The sequence below is a fragment of the Mustela nivalis genome (genome assembly GCF_964662115.1).
Source record: "Mustela nivalis genome assembly, chromosome: 8".
Classification (NCBI taxonomy): domain Eukaryota; kingdom Metazoa; phylum Chordata; class Mammalia; order Carnivora; family Mustelidae; genus Mustela; species Mustela nivalis.
Window position 1 is genome coordinate 37,072,634 of NC_139027.1, and position 25,979 is coordinate 37,098,612.

Genomic DNA, 25,979 nt, shown 5'->3' on the forward strand with positions numbered 1-25,979 from the left:
ACTCATCCATCCATCATCCATCCACCCATCCCTCCATCCTTCCCTTTTATCCATCTGTCCATCCATCCATCCATCCACCCATCATCTATCCATCCATCCATCCATTTATCTGTTGTCCTTCCCCTCCATCCTTCCATCCATCCATTCATCCATCCATCATCCTTCCTTCCCATCCATCCATCCATCCATCCATCCATCATCTATCCATCCATCCATCCATTCATCCATCATCCTTCCTTCCCATCCATCCATCCATCCGTCGTCCTTCTCCTCCATCCTTCCATCCATCCCTCCCTTCCATCCAACCATTGATCCATCCATCTGTCCATCCATCCATCTATTCTTCCCTTCTACCCGCTGTCCCTCCCATGCATCCATTCATCCATCCATCTTCTCCATTCCACAAACTCAGAGGACCACAATTCTGTACCACAGAATTCCACAAACTCAGAGTACCACTTCTTCTGAGTCAAGTAGGCACTGCACTGGACACTGGTAAAACCGATGAATTCAAGAGACTCTCTGCTTCAAAATAATTCATGCTTCAGTCAATCCACAAAGGCCCAAGGGAATTGATGTATGTATGGGGGAGAGACAGTGATGCTTAAGAGAGCTACAGGCCTGGATGCAGACCCCAGCTCACCTACTTACTAGCTGAGCTCCCTGGATCCATTTCTGACAGTCTCTGAGTCTTTGCTTCCTTTTTAGTAGGAAGGAAATGTTACCACTTGTCTCGTGTGTGGGGTGGCTGTCCAGACCTGCAGATGAGCTCACGGCTTAAAGCACCGAGCTGCATGATGGCTGCATTGTGAGGGCTTGGTACGTTCTTTTCCCCTCCCCGTGAGTTGCACGTGGGGTTGCCAGGTAAAATACAGAATGCCCATTAAATTTGAATTTCAGTTAAACAGAGGAAATTTTTAGTATAAGCATGTCCCAAAGATTAGGCATCCTGTATGTGTATTTGCTCTATACCGTGGAGCTGTGTGCTGCCCCTTTGGAATGGCCAGCCTAGAGCCAGGAACACTGTGCCTAGAGCCAGGAACACTGTCCAGTGGGCTCTGTCACCATCCCCCCAGATGTCCCATGGGTGATCCGGAACTTCTCGAGGCGACACTGACCTTTAACTTCCAAACGTACTTCTAAATGTACTTGAACTGAAGTATAAGGAATACGCAGAACTTTGGAGGCGGGTGTGGGCGTAACATGTGCACGCAACCGATTCAGTCCTTCAGTACTTCTGTGCGGAGACAGGTGAACAGAAGCACGGGGAGCCTGACTTCCTGGTGCTCACATTCTGGGAAGGGGATGCAGACGAGCATGCGGGAAAGCACCGGCGGTCACACCCTGTGCTAAATGCTCTGAGACGGGGAGTGAGGGCTGGGGTGGAGCCAGGGTGAGTTTAATCGATTCCGAGGAGTCATGGTCCAACCAAACCATGCACCTCTTCCCCCACCCAATGCACCATCTGTCTGTCTGTCTGCTTCCCTTCATTCCCCAGGCCCCATCCCTACCTCCCTCAGGCCCTTTAGACTCCTTGGGCCCCAGAAATCTGCTCCCTCCTTTTTGGTCTCTGGAAAGCTGCAACAGCTTCTCTGATTTTTTTTTTCCCCCACCGGAGCGCATTGAGGATCACCTGGCTTCTTCTGGGCAGGCAGATCCAGTGACCTTTGATACCTCGCAGATTCGTGAACATCTACTCTTATGGCTCCTTAATTTATACACAGATTTATTTAGATGTATGTATTTGCAAAGAGGAACACGTGGGACTCTTGTCTCATACAAATGGCAGGATGTCCTCTCCATGGGCTGCTGCTAGCTCTTCTCATTCCAGTTACGGGCGTTTGAACTTTTCCCATCAAGCGAGTTCACAAAGGAGAGTAGGGGGAGTGCTGTCATCCAGGCAAAATGCTCTCGTGGGCGCAGGGCCACGCTCCTGAGGCTGACACGCAGTCACCTACCATGTGTGGACGTGTGGAGGAATGAGAACCAGCGCAGGGGTGTGGGGAGGAGGGCCGGCCAAGCACAAATACACCAGGTCTTGGCAGGGAGGGAGGGAAGAGAGCTATAAATAAGGTGCTTCCCTCCACCTCTGTCCTCTGGCTCCTAAATGGAACTGCCTTCCCAGTGTTCCCAGTACCCTGTGGGCTGCTTGCTCGAGAAGGCTGCGGTGGAGGGATCTCCCCTCCTCTCTCCCACTGGCCTGGGGAGGAATGCATGGATTTGGAAGGGCTGCCCGAGTATAGACAGTGGGTTGTGAGACTCACTCCTCCCTCCCCCTTGGATAGAGGACCATGGCAGCTCTCTTACACAGAGGATGGAGAGTTGAAAATGGACGGCTGCTTAGGGGGAGGGAGGTATTCTGAGGAGCCAGCCGAGGACTTAGGGAGCAAAGCCTATGCATCCTCAGCCTATAAATGGGGGCAGGGCTGGGAGTGGAGACAAAGAACTGAGCAGGAGCCAAGGCTAAGCTAGGAGACCCATGCAAGAAGAGCCCAGGGCAAGACCAGTGCACCCTGATTTGATTCAGAGCAGAGCATCGTATCCAAGATTAAAAATAAGCAACAGCCCCAGCTTTGGAGAAAGCACAATTTCCACAGTCACTGCCAGAACCTGGTGGCCCTGAAGGCTGGCTTTCCCCAGGGACTGCAAGTTCAGGACCATGAGGCCCGAGTTCAGCAATGACATCTTCTTGCTCCGAGGTAGGACTGGGGTGGGGGTGGGAGGTTGGGACAGAGAGGGAAAAGTCCAGAAAGGGGTTCTATTTCTGAGGGACTTTTAGGCAGAGGCTCTCAGGAGGAACAAGAAACTGAAATTCATGGTGGTCCTGTGTCATTTCTGTCAGGCATCCTCCTGAAAGAGGGCGCAGTGGCAAGCCATGTTTCCTAGGTGACCTCAGGAAATAGGTTTGGACAGTAGGCCCCTCATCTGACCCTGGTTTTCCAGCCCTGGGGATTCCTATTTATTGAGTGTCTGATGGTGGGCCCATAGGTAGGCAGCTGCAGAGTTAGGGGGTGGTTTACAAGTTGGAAGAAGGTGTGTCTTTCTTTCTTTCTTTCTAACTTTCTTTCTTTCAAAGATTTTATTTATTTATTTGACAGACAGAGATCACAAGTAGGCAGAGAGGCAGGCAGAGAGAGAGGAGGAAGCAGGCCCCCTGCTGAGCAGAGAGCCCAATGCCTGGTACAATCCCAGGACCCTGGGACCATGACCTGAGCCGAAGGCAGAGGCTTTAACCCACTGAGCCACCCAGGCCCCCATAGGTGTGTGTTTCTTTATACCCTTGTTCCCCCAAATAGTTTAATACAGCACACAAGTGCATATAAGACTTCAGGGTGCAGATGCTGAGTGAAGGAAGTGGGCCAAAGAGAAGACCGGAGAAGATGTGATGGAGTCAGGGGTGCATTCTTTGCTGGGGACCATACTGTGCTGGAAGGGTCATAGCCTTAACCCTGAGCTGCCTGAGATCCTCTACCCAGTGAGAAACGGGTGTCCATGGGACCAAAACAAGCCATTGTTTTGAAGAAGCAGGGCCACCAGAGAGCCGTGTGACTTGTCTACCTGCAGGGGAGGGAGACACGTGCTCCTGGAAAATACGCTTCAAGATTCCTCGGCTGCATGCACGTGGTACTAGTGTGGTCGATGCATGGGGCGGGTCTGAGCAGGTGTGGTACAGCCCCCATGGGCTCCACCATGGCCCCCCCTCCCCTCACAGCTGGTGGGTGGGCCCCCAGCTGAGATGAGGCAGGACAGGAGGCCTGGGAAGTAGAAATAAGGCGGCCTGTGCCTTCCTCTCTTGGGTGCCTGTGCCTCCCTCAGGGCTCCTGGCCTGGAGTCTGTGTCTGTGTGGCTCCCATGTTCTTGGCTGATTTGTGTTTTCGGTGTACCACGGCTTTCATGCTGTTCTGAGGGACGTCTACCTGCCATTCCTGCCACCAGCCACTTCAGTGTCTAAGTTCTCCGCCCCTAATGCCCGAGAAGATGTCCCCTTTATCTTTTTCAGGGAGGCCACTCGGCCACCTTCAGCCAGCAGGCAGGTGTCTCCGGAGCAGGGCCGGCTTGGTGCGAGCAGTGGGGGGATGGGGCTGGGAATGGACGACGTCTCTGGTGCCTCCCTCACTCCAGGCAAGGCTGTGGAGGGCACACGCCCCTCGGCCAGGGCCGGGGCTGTGGCAAGCCCCCGGAAACCTGTCTGATATACAAGACGTGGGCCTCCAGGGGCTGAGCACACTTTGCTAACACACATTTGCTTTCGGCACTTCCAGGGTAGGCGTGTGGATCTCCCCACCCCCCAGCCCACCTACCCGCCGCCCGTGCTGCCCCGGACCCACACCATGGGACTGTGAAGGCAGACACTTCTGGGGACACCAGAGCAGCTTGCATGCTGGATGATGGGAGACGACAGACTCTCGGAACACCCCAAGCCCATGGAATTTCTCAACCTCTATTTGGGAGACAACCTGCAGACTGGCCCAGGGGCCCACCCAAGGGACACATGCAGCCTTCCCGACCCTCCCGAACCTCATGGAGAACAGACCTGGGCCTTGGAGCCTCCCAGTTCTACGAAGCCAGATGCTCCCCCTGGGGGCTCCAGCATGGAGCCCCTGCACTTGGGGAGCAGCTCCTCCCAGGAGGAGCCCAGGCACAAAGTAGCGCCTCCCGAGTCACGGGGGAACAACCATCCCCTGGGGAGCCCGAGGCAGAGCCAGAGCACATCCACGCAGGTGGTGTTCTGGGCAGGCATCCTGCAGGCCCAGATGTGTGTCCTGGACCTGGAGGAGGAGCTAGAGAAGACAGAGGGGCTCAGGGCTGAGCTGAGGTGCTGCCTCCCCACTGCCCCTGTGGAGCTCCCTGCTTTCCCCTCCAGCCCCGCAGGCCCCCAGGGCTCAGGCCTCCACCCTAGCTCACCGGTGGATGACTCACCAGTGGATGAGGTTCCAGGAGGAGACAGCAGTGGCACTGAGGGGGAGAACCAGCACTCCCTGTGGCCCAGGGAGGGAAGGACAGACTCCTCCCCGGAGTGGGGTGCCGAGGAGGAAAGCCTGTTCTTTGACAATCCCCTCTTTTTGGAGAGCCCTTGCTCGGACAGTGCTTCTGGAGCTCGCTTGTCCTGGGGGCTCTCAGACTCCTGCATGGATGGGGGACCCAAGCCCGAGTGTCCCCAGATCCTAGAGCCTCCTCTCCCAGGAGGGGGCGTCCTATGGGAATTGGACAGCGAGCTGGATTTGGGGGCTGGCACAGCTGATTCTAGCGGGCACACCACGCCTCCGTTCCCTGTACCCACCTACAAACCTCACTCCTTCTCGTGGCCTGTAGTGAATGAGGCCACCAAGGGGACCCCTGAAGCACCTCCTGACTGTGGGGAGACTGAGGTAAGCTGAGCCCTGGGGACCCACCCAAGACTGTGCGTAGGGACAGGGAAGGGCAGGGAAGGAAGGGCTATTCTCTGTGGTCACTGGGCCCAGAACGCTCATTTTCAATGCTAGGGCCTTTTGGAATCCTGAAGCAATATAGCAGAAAAGCAGGCCCAGTGTGGCCTTCAGAATTACAGGACATTGTACAAATACCATGATGTCAATGGAACGTGCTGGCAATTAAGTCCACAAATGTCTCTATCTCAGCAGCTCCAGGGACTGTGTCTGGACACATTTGGAGAACAAACAGCTCCTCCAAGGCTGTGTGTTCCAGGCCATTCTTAGACTCGACCCCTCCCACCTCCAGGACTTTCCCAACCACAACAGGCCAGATGACCTCTGCCCCAGGCAGGAGATATCTGTTTTAAGAGTCTGGCCTTTTCTTGAGAGATCTAGGCATTTGGTTACTTTGGGTTCATTGTCTTTCATTCCCACCCCTCTACCCCACTCCCCAGGGTGGATAGATTGGGCCCTTATGACAATGGCAGAGATCCTCAATAGCAACTGGGCTGAGTTGCGGGGACAAATGACATGAGATGGTAGGGAGCACAGTTTTCCCAGGGAATCTTCTGCTCAAGAGATAAGGAACCTCAAGGTGGCAGAGTGGGGCTATAACTTTCTAATCTCTCTGGTCCCAGAGAAAATGCAGAAGAGTCATTCCCAGAGCAGATCTCCTACCTGACCCTAAGACAACAGGAGCTGCTAGATACCGTCGGTGTCCCCCAACCCCAAGGCTGCAGTGTTGTGGCTCTGTCCCGTGAGAGTGCGTTCTTGTGACCTTGTTGCTCTAGGGTCCTTGGGGTCCTCAGGGGGATGCCTGGGAGCCCCATCCTCACAGCAAGTAGCCATTGCTCTACCCCAGTGCCTGGGTGCTGTCACCCTCTCTATAATACAGCCGGTCCTTGGGCTGGTACTGCAGACCACGGAGGGAGGAAGATGGGGACAGAGAAGACTGGAAATTAGTGAGCATGGAGGAGGGGCTCCCGAGGCCTAGGGGGTGCATTAAAAGCCCTAAGAACAGTTTCCCTTGGGTCAAATCTCTTACCTCTCTTTCTCTCTAAGACTTCTCTGGGGGACAGTCTTGGCCCCGCCCCATCTGCAGCATCTGGTGTGGAAACAGGACAAGTTGGATCTGACCCCAGCTCTGCCAGGCATCCGGTGCAACCTTGGGCAAGTCACTTCCCCTCTCTCGGCCTCCCCTTCCCCATCTGTATGGAGGAACGTGAGCCCCAGTGATTCTCGATTCTCAGGGTGGGCACCAGTACCCCTAGGATGCAGGTCTTCTCTCCGGGGTTCCTCTTCTGATCTGAGGGCCCCGGATGAGACTGGGGCCCTGTTGCCAGGTGGGAAGAGAACAGGGAGGGAGGGCCCCGGATATTCAAAGTCATTCTCCCCTACCCCCCGCCCCTTCTCAGTGCCTCTAGGGCTCACGGAGATCCTGTGACTCTCTCAACAGGCCCTGCCCGGCCCGGAAGGCTGGCAGACAGAAGAGGGTCCTTCCTGGCCTGGGGTGCCTCTGATTTCCCAGGACCAAGGTGAGATCTCTTATGAGCTCTGGGAAATTGGGTGCAGGAGGCTTTGAATCTGGGGGGGAACAAAGATTGTCCTTGGATCCGCAGACAGCATTGAGAAGTCCCGTTGTGTCGTGTGGAAGGCAGACCAGGGGTGAAATCCTGCTTCTCCTATGACTTCATTCACACAATGGGTTTGAAAATGCTCATTTTGTAGAATTCACAAAGAAATGTGCCAAAGACTCAACATTTCTGACGCCTGGGTCCTACTGGCTTAGAAAGCCCTGAACCCCCCAGGGTTGCCTCGGGTCTGGAGTCCTAGGAGCCTTCTGCCGGCTGCTTCCGCGTGTGGGAGGTCCCCAGCCGGAGGAGGGACAGAACGTGCTGCCCAGCTCCAGGGGGTGGAGCCGCAGGGAGGGAGCTTGCAGAGGTGGCCCTCCAGGCTGTTTTCCTGGCTCTGCGGGGCCCCTTGGCCCTCAGCCTGCCTCTCACCCCATGTCAGCTTTCCTCCATGTTCTTCCTCAGGTGACAGTGATGCTGAGTGTCCCCAGGAGTCTGCTCTGCGCACGTTGGCTCCTGGCCCCTGGGGGAGCCCAGCCTCATCGCCGGAGCCCAGCAGCCCCGAGTCTGAGAGCAGAGGCCCTGGCCCCAGGCCCAGCCCTGTGTCCTCACGGGAAGGCAGCCCATCGCCCCAGGACCCCAACTGGGGCAGCAGTCTTCCTGAGCAGACACTAGATGCTTCATGCCCTTCACTCTTGGAGACAGATGGGGCAGAGCCAAGCTTCCTGGAGAAAGAGGAGGCAGGAGAGCCCCCACAGCCAGGGGAGGAAGTGAAGAGTGAAGGCCCAGCTGGGACTGCCGAGGCTGGAGCCGTCCAGCCTGGCGTGTGCTTGACCTCTGCGGCAGGGTAAGTGTCCGACGAACCCGCTCTCTGGCTTCTAATCGTGGATACATTTAAGAATTCCCTGGACTGGATGGAGCATGAGAAATGCCTGCTGGGATTTAATACACTAACGTGGATTAAGCCAGGATTGTATGACTGGGTGCCTGCAGCTTTGAGCAACACTGGAGGGTTGAAAAGCACGAGAAACCAAAAAGCAGACAGTTTTACACACGGGGCAAGATTTGTGCGTGGCTTGGCAATGCCCCAAGAACCTGGACACCAGGAGAGAAGGAGGGGAGGTGTTGGGGGCCCTGACAAGGGTCCTGTACCCAGAAAAAACGGGTGTCATGCTAAGCAGGGTGGGGAGCAGGAAGGTCAGAGCTTGTGATGGGGGGGATGACACAGTGCTTTGAACTTGAAGAAAGTGTCTGGGAGAAACCCATCCGTGAGCCTTAGGCTGAGGGTATGGCTCAGATCTCGGGGGAAAGCCAGAACCCTAAGGGCAGTTGTGACTAGAACCAAGGAAGTGGATCTCGGGACCCCATAGCAGGATCAAATGGCCCCAGATCTGTGGCCAGACGCAGGAATAGGACAACGGGGAAACCAAGCTAGATGTCTGCCTCCTTCTGGAGGCTGCAGGGGGTTGCCAGCGCCTGGGGCCTCCACCTGGGAAAGGAGGGCACCTCCTGAAGAGGCAAGGGGGAACCGTGATTGTTCGGGTTGCACTAACTGGAGGGTCGGCCCTCCCCCCCACCCCATCTCTGTGTCACGGGGTGATGGGGACAGAACCTCAGGCAGTGTCAAAATGAAAGCATCTCTCTCATGCATCTGGAAAACCATTCAGTCTCTGGAGGTGCTGGGAGGCTTGGGAATCAGTGGGGAGTCTTTCCGGATCTGAGAAGAGAGGGCTCATCATACCAAAACTAAAGTCAAGTTCAGCCCAAGAGAAAAGTAAGTAGATCCACCTGAAATGAGAACCATATATTCATAGTAAGTAATGAAAAAGGATCAATTAGGACTTTTCTTGCTAGGATGCTAAATATCATGACACAAAGAAGTTCAGTCTTATTTTCAGCACAATATTGAGCTAATTTTCCTGACCTGAGTGTGCTGGTCCCATGGGAGTGCTCCTGTGGGCTTGACTGTCACAGTGAGGTCATGGAGGCTATTTTTATCATATTTTATTGTTTCATTTTATTTCATTCCAATCGATTAGTTTCATTTTTATTTTTTTTTGAGGGGGAGGGGCCAAGAGAGAGGGAGAGAGAGAGAATCCCAAGCAGGCCCCACACCTCCGTTAATAAATTTTATAGTAGCTTTATTGAGAAATAATTAACAGACTGTACAGTGTACCCGTTTAAAGTACACAATCCCATGACAGTTTATATTTGCATTATTTTTTCCCCAAAAGCAACTCCCCATCTAGATACTATTTTTGTAACAACACTAATCCATGAGGTCATTTCTGGGCGCGCTCCGCTGATTATCAAACAGCGCTCTTCAGCTGTGACAAGCGTGTCATTTTTCTCCTCTCCAACGGCCCACTGGACTAACGCCTCCGGTTCCTTGTCTGTCAGTGGCTTTTCCTGCGACTCCTAGAATCTTCTGGCCTCACTAACACAGACTTCACGAAGCCCTGTGTTTTGGGGGAGGGAGGGCGAGATGTGTCTGTCCCTTTGCAGCGGGGCGCCGTTACACCCCCAGGAGCCTCAGGGAGGCGTGAGCTGCAGAGACATGGCCCAGGCAGGGGCAGAGATGGACGTTTGTGTTCGGGCAGAGGGACTGTCGGGTGTGGCCTCGTGTTATAAGTGTCGGTTTACCCGTGAACATTTGCAGGTGCTGCTGATGCTGCTCCTGTCCAGCTGCCTAACTCTGGTCACTGGGCTATGGACTATCCCAATACCCCATAAGGAGGATCCCCCAGCCCCAGTGGTCGGGTTGCTGGGGAAATGGAAGAGTTTGGCAGAGACTGGGCTTGGTTGCCTCCAAAGTTCTGAGTGTCAGATGCTGAGTGTTCCCCGAGTGTGTGACCGCCCCTACCCCCACCGCCAGCTGTCACCATGCCTGAGGCCTGATCTCCCCTTACCCTTGCACCTTCCTTGGCTACAGCTCTAGGAGGAAAGCCTGGGGCTGGGGCAGGGAGGGGGAGGGGGCAAGGGGGTATCACGAGCGGGGCAGGACAGGTGAGGGAGACAAGTGGCTGATGGGGGTCGGGGAGACCTGTGCCGTCCCTCCTGGGGATGGGTTCAATACCACTGGCATCCTCAACGGGCTGCACCTGCCGCCTAAGGTGAGCTAGACTCAGAATGTCCTTTTGGTTGACCTGAGAAGGCACCATGTGCTAAGCTTGGCTCCCACTTAGGGAGGTGCCCTTGGCTCCCAGTGCCTGGGCCAGGCCAGGCCAGGCACAAGTTTCCCCAGTGAGGCCCTGGTCTAGCTGCTCCCTCCACCACCCCAGCTCCCCTGCTGATCACCCCTTCCATGACTGACCTGGAGGGACACTTGACCCAGTACCCCCACCTGTCCATCCCTTGTGGAAGTCTGAGGCCACTATTGGACATTCGCAGGCTTCCCGAGAGCCCCATGCCCCAGGCGCAGTGTCCGGAGGAAGGCCAGAGGCCACAGACTGGAGACAAGCTGGCTAATGGTGTCAACAGCGACAAGGTGGCCTGGAACTTGGCCTCTCGCCTCTATCACCTGGAAGGCTTCCGGAAGTCTGAAGTGGCCGCCTACCTGCAGAAGAAGTAAGGGGGTTTGACCCTGAGTAAGGCTGGAGGTTATGTCAGGAGAGGGAGGCACGGTCATCAGACTCCGTCCACCGGCCGGCCGCCCCACTGCTGACCTTCATCCCCTCGATCCTGTCCTAGTCCGTCCCTGGGCAGTGCCTGCCGCTTCCTCTTAGTCCCACTTGTCACCCCTTCTCCACACTCTTGAGCCCTGCCTCGCGCCACCGGACCTGGCCACCTTGCCCCCCACCCAACTGCACGTGTGCTCCCCACTCAGCAGTAGACAGTGCCCACGGCAGACCAGACCCCGGCTGCTCCCTTGCCCTCTCACCCTCTGGGAATGTGCATGGGTCCTTGGGCCCCTTGGCATCTGCAGCCCCAGCCCAGACAACCTCCCAACCCCCACCTCCACCTCCACCCCCCACTGCAGACGTCATTCCTGTTTCCTCTCTGCAGCAATGACTTCAGTAGGGCTGTGGCTGAGGAGTACTTGTCCTTCTTCCAGTTTGGAGGCCAGAGCCTGGACCGAGCCCTCCGGTAAGGCCTCCAGGTCCTCTCTGGAGAGGAGGGATGGCTGGGAGGTGGTGGCCCCGGTGAGGCCAGAATCTGATTGGCCACCAGCTCTGGAGCCTGCTGGCTACCCCAGCCTGGGCCCTGTCCTGGACTCTGGTCCTCCTTCCAGGGGCTTCCTCCAGGCCCTGGTGCTCAGCGGGGAGACTCAGGAGCGGGAGCGAATCCTCTACCAGTTCTCCAAACGCTTCCATTATTGCAATCCGGGGGCCTTCCCTTCTGCAGGTAGGGAGGGGGCGGGCCCTGAGGGCAGGGCTCGCTGGGCTGCCTTGGGGGATGGCATGGAAGTGTCCCCTGGGTCTGCTCAGGCATTTACTGGGTACCAGCTCATGGGTGTGTGTTTGGGGAGCCATGGAGACCCAAAAGCATTTGCAGTCACCCCACCCAGTCTGGGCAGCAGAAAGGCAGGAGTCCTGGTTCTAAGGAGATTTCTCTCCACTCGCCTCCCTCTGGGACAGATTCCGTTCACACTTTGACCTGTGCCATCATGCTCCTCAACACAGACCTGCACGGACAGGTGAGGGCACAGGGGAGCTTGAGGCCAGAGGCCTGGGATGGGGTCATGGAAGGGCTCTGGAGGACGTAGGTCTGGAGAACTGGAGAAGGTTCCAGAGTGGCCAATGGTGGTAGGGGAAGGTATTCTGTGGGGGGGTGGGGAGTGTGTGCCTGTTGCCTCACTTCCCTCAATGGCCACAGAACATTGGGAAGAGCATGAGCTGCCAGGAATTTATCACCAACCTGAATGGCCTGCGAGACGGAGGGAACTTCCCGAAGGAGCTGCTGAAGGTAAGGCACACGGGGCTATTCCCTGGGCTCGTGATACCGGGGCTCCCTCTGTAGCTCTTTATCCCCCCCGAAAGGTGGGGGCAATGCTCAGCCTGGGCCTGGCTCTGCTGCAATGTCCTTGGGAGGCCATGGCCTGTGTATGGAAGGTACTAGAGTGTGCGTCCCAGCCGGCAGCAGCCACACCTTAGAGTTTGTTGGCTTGTGCGAACTCGTAGGCCCCCTGCCTTGGACCTACTGAATTAGAATTCCTGGGGCTCGGACCCCTAAGATGTTCTCTGGAGTTTCCAGGTGATTCTGAGCATGGGGAGTCTTGAGATGCACTGCGTCTTTGGTTCTTGGAATGAGCAAAGGGCAAAGTTTCAAGTGCCAGTAAGGCTAAGACTTAGAAGCCAGATGTTCTAGGGTCTGAACTCTAGTCTTGGGCAGCTTACCCCCTGGCCTGCTCGAGTTCCTCCTGGGGTAGCGACTACATTACAGCGTGGTGCTCACAATGAAATAAAGGGCGTCAGGGGCCTAGCACAGCGCACGGGGCACACGGCTGGCTTTTCATATGCAGCAAGGCACTAGTTCTTCTTTTTTTTTTTTTTTAAAGATTTTATTTATTTATTTGACAGACACAGAGATTACAAGTAGGCAGAGAGGAAGGCAGAGAGAGAGGGGGGGAAGAAGCAGGCTTCTGGCTGAGCAGAGAGCCGGATGCGGGACTCGATCCCAGGACACTGAGATCACGACCTGAGCCGAAGGCAGCGGCTTAACCGACTGAGCCACCCAGGAGCCCCTGCACTGGTTCTTTTGTCTGCATGGTGGACATTTCTATAACACTTGCTGTGTGCTTGGCATCCTGCTAGACATTGCCGGGGCTAAAAAGGCAAGCAAGATTGCATGGACATGAATACTGTTAGATCATTTCCATGTCCCAGTGCCTCGATGACTCATTCCTTCACCACCATTTGTTGCTCTCTCCACCCCCGCCCCGACCTTGGTCGGCTGTTCCTGCTCTGTCCCATCCCTCAGGGCAGAATGGTACTAGATGATTCATTTCCTTACCCAGAGAACTAGCTCAGGCCTCCCTAAGCTCAGGTAGGGACTAGGATTGCTTTGCTCATCCTGTCTGGAGTGTCTCGCACGGTGCCTGGCACATGGCCACTCCGTCCGTGGCTGCACGCTTGCACTCGTGGGTAGCTGGATGCATGCGGGAGCTGCTTCCCACTCAAGGAGGAAGGCAGCTGGGCCAGGGGTAGAAGAGGCAGACTGTAGCTTGGCCCTGTCTGACCTGGGCCAGCCAGAATTTGGGCCCCACGGGTCGAGGCTCCCTGCCCACTGTGTGCTTCTGTTCTAGGCCCTCTACTGGTCTATCCGAAGTGAGAAGCTTGAATGGGCTATGTAAGTGACAGTCCCTCTTCCCTCCACTGCCTGCCCCTCTCCCCCGTCCCTGGGCCTGTCCTCCCTCCACCTGCCTACCTGAGAGTTGCACGAGCCTGGGAGAGGTGCTGGACAGTGTTCCCCTCTGAGTGGGGCCCAGCCAGAGGCTGGGCGCTGGGCGAGTCTCCAAGGGGTGAAGGAGCCCAGGTAACACCTGGAGAAGCCAGGGGCCGTGGAGGGTGGGGATGACAGGAATGGACGGGCTGGTTTTGAAGGACTCCTTTTTGGGGATCCTGGGGCACAGGTGCATGGACACCCCCTGGTGGCCTCTGCCTGGTCAGTACCCCCAATCTGATTCTCTGATGTCCAGGGATGAAGAAGACGCAGGCCGACCAGAGAAGGCCCAGGTGTCTCCCCCAACTGGCAAGCTGAGCAACCCTTTCCTGCAGCTGGCCCAGAACCCCACGGCGCCCACCTACAAGCAGGGCATCCTCGCCCGGAAGATGCATCACGATGCGGACGGCAAGAAGAGTGAGTATCTGCTGCCCTGTGGCGTGGAGGGCTCGTGTCCGCCATCAAACCCAAGTGTGTGCGTGCCTGTGGGAGTGCCAAGTGGCTTGGCGCAGGTGACCTGGGGGCTGAGGTGCAGAGGGCTGGCACGGTCAGGGTCAGGGACAGGCAGCCTTTGTTGCTTCCTTGATGGGGATCATGTGCTGGGCACCGGGTAAGACGCCAGGGATAGGGGTACAGAGATAAGACATACCTAGGTACTCCCTGCTTTCCAGGTCCTCGTGGTAAGGGGGAGGTTAGGTGAGCACATCAGTGTCTGGGATAAAAGGTGGAAATGGCTGAGGGGTGTAGGGAGGGGGAGATCAAGTATGGGGGTGTGGAGGAGGGGCAGGCTTTGATTAGACTTGGGGGTGAGGTGTGGGGGAAAGGGATGGGTGAGGTTTCTGGGAAATGATGGTATCTGAGCCGAACCTTGGTGGAAGAGGCCAGAGGGCATCCCCCCCACCCCAGACAAAGGAGCAGGCATAGTCTGCTAGGAACAAAACAGCAGGAGGTACATCTGGCCTCAGTGCGGACAGGTGCAGGCTTTATAGCAGGGCAGCGACAGGACCAGAACATTAATGGGGTCCTGGATGGATCGGACAGGGTGAGGTAGCCGGCCGGGGGACTAGCATTTGGCTTCAAGAAGCCACAGGGCCTGAGCAAGGTAGAGAGGTGACCCCGGAGACCCTTCTTCTGCACGAGGAGCTGAGCCCCTGTGCCTCTCAGGATGGGTGGGAGTGCCGAGAGAGGGGACAGTCAGTGTGGACATCTGCTTTTGTTGTTGGTGGGGCTTGAGTGCAACTTCCAGGGTGTGAGATGTGGCACTGCTTGTTTGTGACTGTGTCTTGTGGTGCTGGCATGTTGCTGTGTGTTTATGTGCACCTGGGGAGGGACGAAGTTGGGGAGAGGGGTCATGTGTGTCTGAGTCTGGTTGTGTTCTGCTCCTGGGGCAGCGCCGTGGGGCAAGCGCGGCTGGAAGATGTTCCACACGTTGCTTCGAGGGATGGTCCTTTACTTCCTGAAGGTAGGGAGGGGGTGCATGGCCCTGACAGGCAGGGCAGGGAAGGGCCCAGAATGGTTCAGAGGGTGGGCAACTGATGATTACCTCTTTTCTGAGCCCCTGTGCCCCCCCCCCAGGGAGAGGACCACTGCCCCCCTGCAGGGGAGAGTTTGGTGGGGCAGATGGTGGACGAGCCCGTGGGGGTGCACCACTCACTGGCTACACCGGCCACCCATTACACCAAGAAGCCGCACGTCTTCCAGCTGCGGACTGCCGACTGGCGCCTCTACCTCTTCCAGGCTCCGTAAGTCGGGGGCGGGGGAGAATGGACCAGCAGCAAGGCCCTGGCTCGCTTCTCCCTGGTTCCTCGCTCATCACCCTCTGATGGCTGTGGTGGAAGCAGGACAATGCTGGTGGCAGGGGTCCTTGGGCCGCACCTGCTCCCCCGACCCCGCCCACTTTGCCTCCAACTGGGCCTCTTCCCTGGTCCAGCGCCTGGTTGAGCCTCCTACTTCTGAACCCAGGATTCCAGGAAGCCTCTAGTGATCAATTCCCCCCCCCCCATTTGATCTAAAAATCTTTCGCCTTCCTAGATTTTCCTCTTTGATGATAAAAGCCACCGGCACAGGTCAACCACCTCGACTGGTGGGCGGGCTTCTGGCTTTTTGAAGCGCTGAATCCTGAGTCTGGAAGGCTGTGCAGACCATAGGAGGTTGGGGTGGGAGTGGGGGGGGGGGCAGGGCCGACTCTGTCACCTTGGGGTCTGACGGTCTCCTCTGCCCTCAGCACCGCGAAGGAGATGAGTTCCTGGATCGCGCGCATCAACCTGGCCGCCGCCATGCACTCAGCGCCGCCCTTCCCCGCCGCTGTGGGCTCCCAGCGCCGATTCGTCCGGCCCATCCTGCCTATAGGTCCCGCCCAGAGCTCCCTGGTACTGGGGGCCCCGGAAAGGGGCGGGTGCGGCGGGGAAAGGGGCTGCTCAGCCTCGGGACGAAGTGGGAGATGGTTGGGCGGGGCTGCGCGCCAGGCTTAGGAACCGGGAGAGGGATGGGCTGCGCACTGGGCCCCGAAACAAAGGGAGGGTGGGCGGCTGCGCACCTGGGTCCAGAATGTTGAGAGGTTTGTGGTGGACTGCGCACCTCGGGCTGGGAACGGATAGGGGTGCGGTGGGACAGCTTCCCTCTCCGCCTCCCGCTCCCAGGAGGAGCAGCATCGATCCCACGAGAACTGCCTGGACGCCGCCTCCGACGACCTGCTGGATCTGCAGAGGAACTTACCCGAGCGGCGGGGCCGCGGCCGCGAGCTGGAGGAGTACCGCTTGAGGAAGGAGTACCTGGAGTATGAGGTCAGGCTGCGGAGTCTCCGCCTTCGCTGGGCTTTCCCACCCCCTCGGCTGGGCTCTCTGCCGCCCTCTCGTGGCCGCATCCGGCCTTGCAGTTTTCGTTGCCCAGGTCGCTCAGGACTGGGGGAGGCCGTGTGTGCGAATTCATGTGCAGGGCTGTGCGCAAAGTGTGTGTGTCCGTGTGCACTCAGACCCCTTCAGTTCTTGTCCTGGGGGCTCCTAGAAACTGCTTTTCTGGAAACACTCACAGGAGACGTTTGGTCAGTTTCTTTTACCTAAGAGTGGACTGTATTTGACTTTGCTTAAATTGAAGGAAAAACTGTGTTTTAGTTTAATTATTTCCCCTAATACCTGCCTAGTCCTAATAGGCAGTATTTATGGTGTTTGTCATACTTGCCTGTATTACCTTGTTTAGTTGTCTAACAACTGCTGTAGGGACCATGATCTTCACTTTACAGAGGAGGAAACAGGCAAGGAGGAATGAAACAATGTGTCCAAACCCCATGAATTCACATCCTACTCCAGTCAGGACTGTAGCCCATTTATAACCTTCACCAAGGACCTTTTCACCCCTCTGATTGATGCTGCACTGTTTTATCCCCTGACCCCCCCATTCTATCTCCCCATCCCCCCTTACACTTTATGCCTATGGTCAGTGCGCACGTTCTGGGACCCGAAGCAGGAGGGGGATGGTGGGGGGCAGTATGAGAACAGAGAGGGTCAGAGCCACTCAGAGGCAGAGACCAGAGAAGGGAGCACCTGTGTCATCTCTGGCTGTGTGTGCTGGGCTTCGTGCTGTCCCCTCCCTGCCTTTGTGGCCCAGCCTTTGGTTTGGTAGGTGCACTACTTCCCAGAGGTCCTGGGGAAGGGGGGCAGGACCCAGCTCTGCCTGCAGAATTCTAGCCTCTCCCTACCTATGACCAGCTGCAACCTGTAGCAACCCCGGGCCCTCTCTAGACATCTTGCCCTCTTGATTAAGTGGAGAAAAGGACTCCTGGGCCACCCAGGCACCCAGGGTGAGCAGGCACTTACTACACGGGGACCCGTATCTGAAGGCTGCTAGTTACAGAGACCTTCGGAGTGTTAAACAGATGAAGGTGGTTAGCATCCCGCTCTCCAGATGCCAATTGTTAAAATGCGATTCAGACTCAATTAGGCTTCAGTACAGATGTGAGCTGTTTGTGTGCAATGCCGCACAGATCAGGCCTAGCGGGTTATGGATCTTTTAGTGTCTCGGGGATGGAACACATTCTGGAGACATTAGTTACAGCGCTACAAGGTGGAGGCTGTTAGAACAAGGCTGGGCTGGTGGGTGCTGTTACCATCCAGGTAACTGCAGGGTTTGGCGATGTGGCTGCCGTGTTCTGCAAAGTTGGCTTGCTCAAGCTCAGTGCAGACACTGGCTGTGAGTCCAGCCCTCTTTCTGCAGAAATCTTTATTGTCCAGAGCTTTGTGCATGTGGGAGGGGTCTGCCCTGCATGCTTCTGGCCTCCTCCTGTGCAGAAGCCTGGCTGGTGTTAAGGGGGCACGGCCGTGTATTGCAGAAAACCCGCTACGAGACCTACGTGCAGCTGCTGGTGGCCCGTCTGCACTGCCCCTCGGATGACCTGGACCTGTGGGAAGAGCAGCTGGGGAGGGAAGCCAGAGGCGCTCAGGAGCCCAAGCCCAGCCTGAAGAAGTCCCACTCCAGCCCATCCCTGCACCAGGAGGAGGCCCCCACCACGGCCAAGGTGAAACGCAACATCTCCGAGCGCAGAACTTACCGGAAGATCATACCCAAGAGGAACCGCAATCAGCTCTGAAGCTGGGACCGCCTCACGGACTCAGGCCCTGAGTTCCGGGGTCTAGAAGTCGGGAAAGGGACCTGAGGTGAGACCCCATGGAGGAGACTTGCTTCAGCGGGTCTGTACTGGGGAGGAGGCCCTCCCTTTCCTGCTGAAGGACAGCCCCTGTTCCTCTGCAGTCCTCACCGCCCCCTTTGCTGGAGCTTTCCTGCTACTGCTGTGCCCACCCCAACGACAGCCCCCAGCTGCCCTCATCCCTGCTCACTCCCAAGGGAGGACAGAGGTCAAGGGGTGGGCTGCGCTCCCATGTCACCCTTCCCTGTTCCACAGTCTAGAGTGGCCACATTGCTTGGGCCTGGAGGCAGGTCAGCACTCATTTGAGAATCCAAGAACCCGTGGGCCCTGAGCTTCCAGAAGGGAGGCTGGGGCAGCAGAAGCCTCTGGGCAGTCAAGCCAGAGGAGCCACAGCCCTGAGGACAGTCTTGCTCTGGGAGTCGGGTGGCCTGGGATGAGAGGTCCTGGGAGAACCCAGGCAGCCTCAGGTGACTGAGACAGCGGGGTGGCTTGGCCCTGCCCCCTGACAGGTAGGGCTTCGGGGGCTTCGAGGACAAACTCAGTGATGCTGACTCTGGGGCCCCAGGCCTTTGTGTGCTTTCCGCCACAATCACCCTTGCACCTGGGGCAGATGGGAGAGGCCACACCCCACACACCCAATTGCTAATCATCAGAGCAGAACCATTGGTGGTCAGTGAAGGCCAGAGGGCATGGGGCCTCCAGAGCTCTGTGGAGAGCCCTGGGAACAAGAGGCCTTTGTTTCCTCAGAGCAGGAAAGGAGGTCCCTCAGGTTCAGACCTGGGAGAGGCTGAGGGGCAAGAGGCCATGATATATCCCCTGGGGGCCCTCTTGGAAGGAGCTAGTCTGGGAGCTGTGAGGGCCGGGTGAAAGCCTGGCTGCCTCCCACGCAGCCCATCCCATGAAGTTGCATTCCCAAGGAGGGGCACCAGGGACCCTTCCAGAATCCTTCACCCCCCTGCCAGCTCTCAGGGGGCTTTGCTGCCCTTCCTGGGAAGTCCCCCTGTGCTGCCCTCTGGCTGCCTCCCAGCTGGGCTCTGGGGGAGGTTCCGGACACTCATGGACCTCGGGCTCTGCCTGTGGGAAGGAGGCTGGGATGGAGAAGCAGCCACCATTGTCTCTGTTCAGCCAAGTGTGCGAGCAGGCTGCCTGCCAAGAGGGGCCTCTGCTGCCCGGCTGCCGCCTGCTGGCTGACGCACGGCCTCTCCAGCCTTCCTGCCGGGGCCCCTCTCCTCACAATCCATGCTAGAAACCAGCCCTGGGGCCTGGAAGGCCACCAAGCGGGGCTGGCCCTTCGGGGACCACAGGGGTTGTCTGGCCAGGGCTCAGCTCAGGGCAGGGCCGGGTACTCAGTCGGTGTCCAGTAACTGCAGGCCAGTGAAGAAGGAGGTGTGCACGTGTGTGCAAGGAACCGAGGGTCAGGGGGATTGGTGCAGCTGGGACCCCCTGCAGGATCCCAGGCTGGGTCTCCCTTTGCCCGGGTGCCCGTGCACATCTGAATGTGCGTGTCCGTGTCTGTGTGCGGGTGTGGAACGCTGTGTGTGCAGGCTGTCAGAGCCTTGGGACCTCGGAACATTTGTTCACCCACTCACACATTTGTTCATTCATTCATTTCACAACTGATATTGACCACTTTTTATGGAATCCGCCTATGGCCTCCAGGAGGTAACAGCCCGTCCTCTGGCTCCTTGCTGTTAGGGCAGAGGCACACTTCATCTTGCTGGAGAGGCATGTGGAAGACACACTCCCACTCTGCTCAGGGATTCGGATTCAGTAGTTTGGGGTCAGAGGCACGGATAAATATTTTTAAAGCAGCTTGGGTCACATCACTGATGTGCAGCTAATAAGTGAAAACCTAGTATCAGATCAAGGTGACTTGCCCCAGGACTGATACAAGCTTGGCCTTGAGTGGGTTATTTGACCTCACTGAACATGTATCCTTCTTTCTAAAACCAGAATAAAAGGCAGAGGTTTGTCTGCATCTTTGCATGTATGTGGCAGTTTGATGCTTCTTTGCTCATGTGGGACTGGCACCTGTCTTTCACCTGGGCACCTGAAGCCTTCAGAGACAGATGGGGGTCGCGGGACCCCACCTGGCCAATGCAGCTAGACCGGGGCTTGGACCAGCCTGGCTGCCTCCCACGCAGCCCATCCCATGAAGTTGCATTCTCGCCTGAGGGCGACGCGAGGCTAAGCTGCAGTTCTGATATGTGACCACTGGGGGGCGGGCTTGCATCTTTCAAGCTTGTGTGCTCAGGTGTCCAGCTGCAGAGCTCTGCTCCCTGAAGAAGAGGAAGTTAGTCTGTTTGTCCCCAGCCATCACCAGAACCAGGACCTTCCACTTCCCTAAACCCACAGAGGTCCAAGCCATTCTCCCCAACTTCTGGAGAAGTCAGCCATGGGAAGGGTTGCAACTCTGACATCTTTCTGCAGATGGAGAAGAAAAAGAGTTTCTGGAGCCATATGGGGGAAGCCTAGAGTTCCCGCAAAGAATTGTCCCCACAAAAGTGAACACTGAGTGAGCTCCCAGTCCTAATTCTGAGGTGTGGGGCAGATGTGGCCCACAGGCATATGTCTGACCTTGTGTTCACCCTCGCTTCCTCTCCCACCTGGGAAGTGGGTTGGTGCATCTCTTTGCAGACAATGGGATGGGCACAGGTTCTTGGTGATGAGCTCAGGCTCTGTTTTGTCTCTGGCTCCTCCTTTCCCTTCTAGGGGGGGGATCAGCCTCTGGGACCCTGGGCCTGGTGTGACCCAGGTGATACCCCAGATGTAATCTTTCCCTGGTCTCCCAGCATCTCTGTTTTGTGTGGCTTTCTGCTGATAACATTTAAATGTTATCATTTAACTGAGTCCGATGGTGACAACAGATGGGCTATCATGGAAGAAGCAGGGCTGCAGGACTGGGGTGAGGGTGGGCAAGGGAAACACAGCAGTGGGGCTCGGGGCCTGGTCACATGGGACCTTGCCTGCAGCCCAAGAGTGTGCTTTTCCCTAGGAGAGGCCCAGACTCATGGCTTAACAGCCAGCCAGCCAGCCTGGGAGTTTTGCTTTAAGAAAATGAAATGACTTGAGTGAATAAGGCCAATAGGGAGAGTCGGAATGGGGCCTCGGGACCCTCTGTACTACCTGCGCAACTTCTTTTAAGTCTAAAATAAAAAATGAAAAGAGGGGGGAAAAACCAGTGGCCTGGAAACTTAGGACAACCTGGCAATCCGCCATCTGGCCCTTCTCCCTCCCTGACCCCCGCCCCCAGGCGCATGCCTGCACATACTCAACGCGTACTTATGGCTTTCCTGAATGCCACACTCTCCACGACGGCTCCTCCCCACCGCCTCTCCATCAACTAACTCTTCTGGATGTCTCTGCCCCCTTGCCATCTCACTGTGGCTTACACCTTTACCTGTCCTTTCCTCTTCCCTTCTCTAGCAGAAGAGGTGCTCACTGCGTTCTTGGGACCGACCTCTTCCCTGAGACCACACACCACCCCTGCTTCTCCTGCCTGCCGTGACCTGTCTCCCTCAGGGCTTCCATCTGGGTCTCTGGACCTACTTTTACCCCCTTCTTCATCCCTTGCCAACAACTTCCAGGATATCGCCCTTGCGAGGAAAAAGAAAAAGAAAAGCGGGCATTTGACTCCTTGCTTGTTGGAGCTGAGACCCACACATGTGTGGTCTTTGCGGGCTGTTGCTCTCCCTTGCCTGGGTCCCATTCACACCTGGCTTTTGTTCACACCTGGCTCCTGTTCACACCTTGCAAACTGGTTTCTGTGGTACTCGTCTCTGAAATGAGGACATACCAGAAAAGCCACTTGTGACCCTTAATCATCAAATCCAGTGTCTTCTCAGCCTTCATGCCCTGCACCTCTCAGCGACCTTTGACCCAGAGACCTGCCTAGCCCTGCACAAGGCCCAGCATGATCTGGAGTCAGCAGTTAGGACCTGGAGTTAGACTGCCTGGGATTGAGCCCCCATGGTCCCTTTTCTAGCCGTCTGACCATGGGTCAGTTACCTACCCTCTTATACTCCGGATTGCTTATCAAACAGGGATCATAACACTATTTACCTCAGAGAGTCCTTGTGAGGAATAAGTAAAATTATGCACGTAAACATCTCAGAACAATGCCTGGCACTGAAGGAAAGCCTAGCAAGTTAGCTATTAGCTCACGGCCTTACTGGCCTTACCCCATGCACCCTCCCCTCCTGGGGGCCCCGCTTGGGTTCTGCTCTCCAAATGCAAGGCCTCGTTTTTTCTTCTGCCTGGAAGTTGCAAGTAACAAATCTGAACTCAAATGGGCTTTAGCTAAAAAAAGAGAGGACATTCCATCGCTCCCATAATGAGTCGCTCTATATCCAGGTCAGGTGAAGCTTGAGCGAGGGCTCTGCACTGAGCCTTGCCCCGCTCTGTTCTTCTGGGCTCCATCTCCCAGGCTAGGAAGCAGGAGGAGCCCTCATGGTCCCAAGATGGCCCCAGGAGCTACCAAGTGGCCCTCTTCTTGGTGCCAGTCTAACACAGAGAGACTATCTGCTTCTTGGGAAGTTCAAACTCAAGTCCAGCAACAGAGTCTCTCTGAGCTGCCCACTTTGAGCCATGTGCTCATCTCTGAGCCAATCACCAGGGTCAGGGGCTTAGGATAGGCAGAGTCCACCTTCTGAGATGGGGTGGTGGTGAAGCCGTATCACACAAAGGATGGAGGCTGGGACCAGCTGCGGAGAAATTCTGAGTACTACTGGTACCAGGATGGGGAGGAAACCAACTGTATCTGGATGCCGTCTCCTCCAGGAAGCCTTCCTTGATCACTGCTCCCCCAGTTAAGTCTCTAACTTTCTACATCCCTCCCTTCCCCTGCTATCCCCTCATTCCCTTCCCTCTTCTTTCTGTCCCTGCTCCCAGTGGAACAGACGCTTCCCAAGGGGAGGAGCTGGGCAAGCTGGTTCCCAATGCTCAGGAGCCAACACCTGCAGTATGAAAGTATAACTCTCAAAGCTGTATGCCCTTGGGCTTCTGGCCTCCATGTTCTCCTGGTTCTTCTCCCTTCTTCCATGTTCTTTCTCTGTCTTTCTTCTGCTTTCTCCTCCTATCCCTGAACTCAGTCTTCCCCCAAGGTGCAGCTTTCGGAGGCCTTCAGGATAGCTTCTCGGAAAGCCTCCTGATGTAAATAAACCTTCAGCTCTGATCTCTGCCCTGGCTTTTGCCCCGGAGGTCTAACTGGGCAGGACTCGGCCCTCAATATTCTTCCCGGAGAGGATAAGTTTCCGTATAGATGTTACTTATTACACATAAGACTGGATTTAGTGTCGTCCCCCTAAACCTGTCCCCTTCTGACTCCTCTGTTTCTATTAATGATTCTGTGACGGTTCTGTGACTTGAGAGGTGACACACCAGGATTCTGAGGATATTTGAGCCAAATGGGCCTTTGCCTCACCTTTGGTGTCAGGCGGAAGCTTCTGGTTTTCTGACGTCTTTGTCTCCGTCTGGTGTGACACAGACAGGGTCTGGAGGAGGTACATGGACAGAAAAGCGATGATTTTCTCAGTCAGGTAAGGGACCGTGAAACCCTTCCACTTGGCCACTGCCACGAGACTCAAGGCCGATCTCCAGCTCAACGGGGCCTGCTCAGGGCCGCTCACTCTGCATTTTCTGGGGTCCCGATACTTTAGTCCTTACTTGTATTTTCCTAATTTATTGCATGCATTTCCTGTGAGCTGTCTCAAATCCTCTCTGGAACAAGGTGGGGAATACATTAATATTTAAAATAAAATAAACAAAATGTCAGTGTGTGTGTGTCTTAGGTTGGAAATTCCTTAAGGGCAGGGACCATGTCTGTTTATATGGCACCTGGCACAGTGTCAAATTGAAGCTTAACAAATGAATTTTGATGAAGAGGGAGAAAGAAGCTGCCTGCAGGAAGATACGGAGATTTAAACTTCACCCTCCAGCTACCCCTCAGCCAAAGCCCCTTTGGCACGGGGCGCCCTGCCTCACTCCGTTCCTGACCATCCACGTTCCCTCCTGAGAAGGGTCTCGCTTACATTTTGCGTTGCCCTCACCTAGCACCCTCGTTCTTTCTCCTGGGAACCCAAGCACAGGAGAACAGCCCTTTTCTGGGGATTGAGGTCTGGCTTTTAAGGCCCTAGAGGGGGTTTAGGGTTTGTGGTTGGTGTTCCCGGCGGCTGCTGCTTCATCTTCGAGGAGACAGGGATGCCAGAGAAAGGCCCTGTGACCTTCCTCATGACCAGCCCTGTCCTCACCCAGACCCTGCTGTCTTGCAGCTGTTCCCCTTCCTCACATAAACCCAGCCCCAGCCGCACCTCGCTCAGGGCTTCACCCCGAAACACCCAGCACAGCCCCCCTTCACCCTCCACCCACAGGCTCAGTGGAGGCCGGGCAGCAGCGCATGGTGCTAAGGGACCGCCACCGGCAGAGAGGTTAGAGGTGCTGTCCCCACTCGTGCCTTGGCCCTGTGGGGGCCTCCAGCCAGGCGGGGACGTGGCTGAGGGAGGGAGAGGGTAAGCTGCTTCAAAACTCCAGATGCAGCAGTTAAAAAGAGGACAGAGGCAATGATCCTTCAAATTGCCACATCTGTATAATCTGCCTTTTATTTTCTGCTTCATGAAGTTTTATTTCCTATTATTTATTCACCTCCCCGCCCTCCCCTCCCCCGCCTCCGCTCCTCCTTAGCAGGCGACATGCTCAGATGGGCCCTGAGCCTTGGCCTGGGTCTCAGCCCACCCCCACCCAACCCCCACCCCGGGGCCTGCTGCTGAGAGAAGGCACCTGCTCCCCCTGCTAGGACGCCCCCCCCCCATCATTGTGCTACAGCCCTTATGGGCCCCTCCCTACACCCTCCAAGTGGGGCTTGGCTGCAATGCGCTTGGGGGGGGGATCGGGGGAGGGGAGGCCTGTCCCCCAAGACTGCTGTCTCTGTCACCAACACTTAGCAGAAGCTTATGGGAAAGAAGAACCCAAGGACCTAGAACTCACAGCCAGCTGGAGTCTCCGTGCCCCTGTATCTCCCCGCTGCTCTCCTATGTCTCATTTCCTACCCTCCACACCTCTCCCTCCTCCTTTCCCTTCTGCTCCTCCAAGCTGTGGTTGGAGAAGGGTGTGTGTGGGGGGCAGCCTGCTGAGCTGGGGAGGGGCCGGTATTGAGATGGGACAAAGGGGGGTAACCAGGGAAGCCCACACAGGGAGGGGCAGCTGCCCAGCTGGTTTAGAGGCTGAGACCCCTCTTCCCCCGTCCTGGCCTGGCACCACATAGCAGGAACAAAGAAGCAGCTCAGAGTAAAACCCAGGGCTTCAGGTCCCAGGCTCCGGGCTAGTGGCATTTGAGCTGGAGTGGGGTGAGATGGCGTTTGAGAAGGGTCTCGCTTACATTTTGCGTTGCCCTCACCCAGCACCCTCGTTCTCTATCCTGGGAACCCAAGCACAGGAGAACAGCCCTTTTCTGGGGATTGAGGTCTGGCTTTTAAGGCCCTAGAGGGGGTTTAGGGTTTGTGGTTGGTGTTCCCGGCGGCTGCTGCTTCATCTTCGAGGAGACAGCGATGCCAGAGAAAGGCCTGGGAGGGACAGGAAGGATTTTGCAAGCATTGTCGGAAACCTGCAAGCACTCATGGCCTGCATGACTTTTCCAGCTTGTTCTGTAGTGACTTCCGTGGAAGTCTCATTTCTATGGTCAGAGGGACTTGAGGGTTGGGGGACAGTGGGTGGTGGAATCCAATCGGATTCATCTTGTTCTCAGCTCCGTGCCTGTCACCGAGGCTGGGACATCGTAGATGGTTCACGAGCGAACCCCAGATGAACATGGCAGTCAGCATGAGAGCTCAGCAGATTCCCCCCCCCGCACCCCAACCATTAACTGTGATGCCTTAGCCTCGCTCTGGTTTCTGCCCCAGTCCTGGAATCCTTTGGAAGCCTGGCTTCTCTCCTCCAGCCAAGGCAGGGCTCCAGTGCCCTGCGTGAGTGGGCACCAGAAGCCAC

General features: G+C 56.4%; 1 protein-coding gene and 1 long non-coding RNA gene across 2 annotated transcripts; one reads left to right on the forward strand and one right to left on the reverse strand.

Moving 5' to 3' along the window:
- Positions 1–4,335: 4,335 nt before the first annotated feature.
- PSD4 (pleckstrin and Sec7 domain containing 4) lies at positions 4,336–19,990 on the forward strand. Its single transcript, XM_082743443.1, has 16 exons — positions 4,336–5,369; positions 6,474–6,581; positions 6,868–6,946; positions 7,448–7,829; positions 10,373–10,549; positions 10,988–11,068; positions 11,214–11,326; positions 11,560–11,618; positions 11,798–11,887; positions 13,227–13,270; positions 13,620–13,780; positions 14,755–14,825; positions 14,939–15,105; positions 15,588–15,732; positions 16,003–16,146; positions 17,688–19,990. The coding sequence occupies exons 1-16, from the start codon at positions 4,386–4,388 to the stop codon at positions 17,943–17,945; spliced, it is 3,063 nt and encodes a 1,020-aa protein (XP_082599569.1). The 5' UTR covers positions 4,336–4,385; the 3' UTR covers positions 17,946–19,990.
- LOC309870871 lies at positions 14,797–15,661 on the reverse strand. Its single transcript, XR_014314861.1, has 2 exons — positions 15,557–15,661; positions 14,797–15,189 (listed from the first exon to the last, which is right to left on the reverse strand). It is a non-coding gene; the product is annotated as an uncharacterized lncRNA (long non-coding RNA).
- Positions 19,991–25,979: the final 5,989 nt, after the last annotated feature.